We start from the raw sequence: 5293 nt of genomic DNA on the forward strand, positions 1-5293 counted from the left end.
CCCAGGGCTGATGTCCTTGAAGTCAGGAAGATATCTCAGTGTGGCAGCTCTGGTTCCTGTCAGTGTCCATACTCCCCAATTTCTCATAGCATTCATTCACACTTGCAGTACTCTTCCCCTTCCAAATGCCCCCTCCTCTCCACTAGTTTTGGCAGTTGCAAGAGAGCTTCAAAGAAAATGAAGATGGCAGCTGACATTTTTGTATATTAAATTATTAGTCACTGATTTATTGGAATTCATTTAATAAGAGAGCCTGCTTTTCTTTCATATTTTGAAGAATATTAAAATAAGCTTAATAATTATGAGGAAGTAATGAATGGACTAGAGATGCTGGTGGTGTAGATTGCATTTCCTGTATTCACTATCCTTTTCACAGTTTCCTTTAATTATTTTGCTATTTATATTTTTATTGACAATTACGAATTCTAATGGAATTCAGGTAGTTTAAATAAAGCATCATACGATAAGCAGTTCAAGCATATTTAAACATGTTAAAGCCAGAATCAGATGAAAAGCACAGATCCAGGTACTGTAAATCCGATAAGAATTCTGACTGCTATCTTGAAAGTCTATGAGTAGGCCAAGAAGTTTATAAAGAAATTATATGGATGAATGGTCATGTTAAAGGGAAGTTAGTTACAAATTATTTAGTTGCAATCCTATTTTTTTAATGTTTTTATTGTGATAGAAGAAAAAGAAAATTGCTGTCTACTGAAAAACATACTAAATAAGTAAAATTCTGACCTACTGTCTTCTCCTTAGACACTCAATCCATGTCAAAGAAGAGCCAGTGACTGCTGAGGATGAAGACTGTCCAATGTCTCTAGTGACAACAGCGAATCACAGTCCAGAATTGGAAGATGATAGAGAAATCGAAGAAGAGCCTTTATCTGAAGATCTGGAATGAACAGAGACTTGGGAAACCTCAAAATGAAGGGACATAACACTGACCTTCCCAACTACTCCATAACCATGAATATTTGACAGATTTTTACTGTGACTATTTATTAAGCATGGATAAAGGAGAAACAATCCTAAAGGAACTCATTAAGCCAGCCCTTTGGGAATCCAATTACAAGCAGGCAAATAGCTTGTGGTGTTTTTTTTTTTGTTTTGTTTTTTTTTTTCCTTTCTTTTTTAAAGATAAACTGATTTTCTTGAAAAACAAAACTGTTTATATATAACGGCTTGCCCATTTAAAAAAATGTGGCTAACAAGGGTTCATGACATGACTGAATATGAGGATACATGTTCTATAGAAAGCAAATGGGCCTCATATACTGCCAAAAATAGTGTTAGTTTCATAATGTGAAAATTCCAGCATACAGTAGTTGTAATAATGTTAGAAACAATTGCTGGTCAAGTTCAACTTGTTGCTATTGTTTTTAATTTGCACAGGAGTAGTATCAGAAATTAGTATCACTGCTTGTATCTAGCTGAATTTTAAACTGCAGAACGTTAGTTTTTTTTTTTTTTATGTTGGTGCCACCAACTGTAAATGACATAAGTTAGTTCTAACAAACCACAGTAATTAGACTGTTGCGACCATCTAAAAATCTAAGCTTCCAGTCTGTGCTGTTAGTGTTAAGATGTAAAGTGCAATCCTAAGCTAACATTGTCTCTGCAAGCACCATAGAAACATTTGCATATCTGCATATATCTTACAACTGTACTCTTTACCTCCTTGTGATAAAGCTTTGTCTACCTGCAAACACAGTCAAAGGCTACAGCTGCAAACCAAAGGCTACTCTAACAATGGCCAATAGCTCAATGACAGAAGCAGCCACAGGCTTTGGTCAGCCTTCTGTAACTTTAATTAGTACAAAGGAACTTTTCCATGAACTACCTGCTGTTTTCTGAAGACCTCTGGGATCTTTTCATTTAGCCCTAGACCAAGAAATAAATATGGGGGGGAAAAGTCACATTTTGTCAGAGTGTAATCTTCTGAGGCCAAAAGTCAACCTCAATGCAGTGAAGATTTGTTTTTATTTTAAAACAGAGGTGAGAATGAAGTTTGTGCAGAAGTTAACAATAGAAAGCAACCAACATGGGATCACTGACCAAAATGATGTACTTGATGCAAATGCAGATTGTGTAGTGTTATGTAAAATATGTTTTTTTAATTATGTTTCCTCTCCATTCAGACTGGTTTCCCCCGTCCCCACTCCCCATTCCCTGTGATGAATACATGTTGTTGGAAGAAGTCTCGTATGGTCTTAAACTTCGTTGTGTGCTACTTTTTATAGTCTTAAGTTATAAATGACAAAAAAGTAGGAACCAAACAAAAAAAAGGTCTAGTAAAGCCAAAAATTAATTTCATATTGATTTAAAGTAATCTAGGTGAGTTTTTACAATGAAAGCAAAGATTATAGCAATTGTAGTCCATGGTATTTATTTTCAGTCAAACCAAAGTTACATAAAATTCTGCCTCTGTTAATACGGGATACTAACACTAACAATACACTCCCTTTGGAAGACTTGCACAGGCCAAATTGTTGGAATGCTGTTTTTCCTTCTCCTGTTTTTCTCCCCTTTTTCCTCCTCCTCCCCCCTTCCCCTCCCCCTCTATCCCTCCAAACCCCAAATTACAATGGTACAATAATGGTGTATTTGACACTAGTATAGTCTAATGTTCGCTTATATCCTACAAACTTTACATGTTGCTTTTCATGTGCTGTGCCAAGTCTTGATAATACTTCCCCTTCCCCCCAACCAAGGGACCTCATAACCTGATTATGGTTATTGCTTTACAAACCATTTTTTTCCACAGAAGGTGGCTGCTAGAGCTTAACATAAGTACCAGTTCCATGTGATGGGCCTGGGTCTTGCAAACTAAGCTCATTGTATTTTTTGCTGAAATCAGCAAATAGACTTAAAGAGAAACACAGTCATCTATCACGCCAAATAAAAGGACAAAATGGCTTTCGAAAGGGTTTTCCCACTTGCCCAAAAGACTTTTTGAAAGCTTCTACCTCTGCAAAAGAAAAAAACAAACAAAAAGAAATTAGAACAATTATGGCAGATTGCATGAATTGTGAGATCATCACAGTAACTGCTATTTTTCATTACATTTGTCTTTGGGTCATGATAACAAAAGTTTTAAAGTAGTGACATCAAAAGAAAGCTTAACATGTGAATGAGGGTTTTCCCCATGTCATCTGGGATCCCTGATATGTGGATGACTGAAAGGAACTGATATTTCTTTCAATTGCATGTTCAAAGACTTTGATGGACTGGAAGTTACAGTGATAATTGGACCATCAAGAAGGTGGCCTAAGACTACAATGCTAAAGTATGCATACCTCAGTTACAAACCTTTTTGAAAGGAAGTCTCAGCCACAGAATGCATATACCTGTAGAGTTTTGCATGGGTTTTATATAAATACAGTTTAAAGGAAAAAATAGCTGCTTGCACATTATACCAGAAAAACCTCCAAAACTGCAATTGCTTTGAAAAATAGACTTTAGGTTTTTTGGAGTTTTCTGAGATGCTTGGTCTGTATTTTGATAATTGTGCATATTATGTAAAAATGTTGGTGGACCCATAAATGACCAGACTTTTTCTAAGAAAAATGTTGCTTTAATGCATTTCATGAATTTTTACTCTGATATCATTGCTTGCTAGTAATAGCAAACCTGCTTTTCTGCATCTGCTTTGCGTAGCTATTGTAAGGCTTTGAACTAATGTATGTATTTATTGCTTGAACTTCTGTGCATACCTTATAAAGCATAATGTCTGACAATTTAAATGGCTCATGTATTCTTGCTTCTAACATAAACTGATAATGAGGACTATGATCTTTTGTATACAGCAGATTTTAACTGTAGCACAACATCTGTTTATGTATTGGTGGAATATACCTGTTTTATTTATCTTTTTTGAGGTAAACTAATTTTTGATACTTTTCATTACTGTGTACTGTGTTCATATCTTGAATTCTCTGACGTTAGAAGTCATGGTTGAGAATTGTAACAGCTGTTGTTCATTCTGTATTCATGGCTCTCACTGCTGAATAAAATAAAGGACCAAATTTAGGATTTGAAAGAAAACTGTCTACCTCTAACACCAGGGAGTTACCAGATTTTATTTTACATAGTTTTAGTCTACAAAGACAAATTGCTTAAACCTAATGGACTTAAAGCTTATGTTCTATATTGTTGAATTCATGACAGTTGTACTGTTTCAAAATCAATTAAAATGTCATTTGAATATTATAAGCATTAGGTAGTGCTAACTGAGTTTTCTTTTGATGACTCAGATATGAGAAAATGATCATCAGCATTCTGTGTTTACAGTTCTTTAATTTCAGAAAATGTGATTTGGGTTGGGTTTTTTTGTTTGTTTGTTTGTTTTGTAATGAAGGAATTAAAGCCTACCCAGCTAGGAGTACAGCAAATAATGTTTATTTTTGAGGAAAAAAAGATGAAGGATTTGACTGTCCTGATCAAATTTCAAGGTACCATGGTTTGTTTCTCTCAGATTCCTCAAATTGGACATTCACTTTTGGATATTCTCCTTCAGAATTTAGCTAATGCATTCCAATACTGGGTTACATTTTTAAAGATTAGAGTAATTACTGCTTATAAAACCTTCCCTTGTTATTTCAAAAGTGCAAATCACAATGGATTTTGTCCATAAATCAGGCATATTTAACAAAAAAGATGTACATTTTACTATAGCATTAATGTATACAGTGTTTTCACTGCTTCTGGATGTAAAAACTGTAAATGAAGCCCTTTCATTCACTTGCTAAAATTTCTGGTGTATAAATAAAAAGTCTTAATTCTTTTTGACCCATTTATAACCCACAAGATTTTAATTCTTTTCTCAGAAGTCCTGCTTTCACCCTACAAGCTCAGTTCCTGTATGTTTATGTAGGAATCATATGTTTGGCAGCGTGGTTATGATGAACTTTGAAGGTGCCTCAAGGACTGTAAAAGGAAGATTAAAGGACAGGTTGGCAGAACCTATCACCTGCTTTACTAAATACTACATGAAGCTGTTCAAACACTCATTTATTTATGCTTATCTACTTATATTTATAATGAACACATGTTCTAGTCTAAATTATCTAACAACAAAAGAATAGAGTTGTGAATCCGATCAAACAAATAGAAATGGGGACAATAGTATTAGGTGCTCTAAAACTTACATGTAGTTATTGTAATTAATTTGATAGTTTTATACTCCATGATTTGTCCAATCACTTATGTGCCAAGTGAACTATGTCCTTTCAAGTCCTGAAGAATTTCTCATTTGATTAATTGGCATTTACTTCTATGAGCTGAGGTG

At 34.6% G+C, this 5293-nt stretch overlaps 1 protein-coding gene across 1 annotated transcript in view; it reads left to right on the top strand.

Moving 5' to 3' along the window:
* FOXP2 (forkhead box P2) overlaps positions 1-4640 on the top strand; it is a 240699-nt gene extending 236059 nt beyond the window's left edge. The window contains exon 16 of the mRNA XM_032221993.1: positions 763-4640. Coding sequence (XP_032077884.1) covers positions 763-907 — 145 coding nt within the window. The 3' untranslated portion in view covers positions 908-4640. The remainder of the gene's footprint in view (positions 1-762) is intronic.
* Positions 4641-5293: the final 653 nt, after the last annotated feature.

The sequence above is a fragment of the Thamnophis elegans genome, chromosome 7 (genome assembly GCF_009769535.1).
Source record: "Thamnophis elegans isolate rThaEle1 chromosome 7, rThaEle1.pri, whole genome shotgun sequence".
NCBI classification, from domain to species: domain Eukaryota; kingdom Metazoa; phylum Chordata; class Lepidosauria; order Squamata; family Colubridae; genus Thamnophis; species Thamnophis elegans.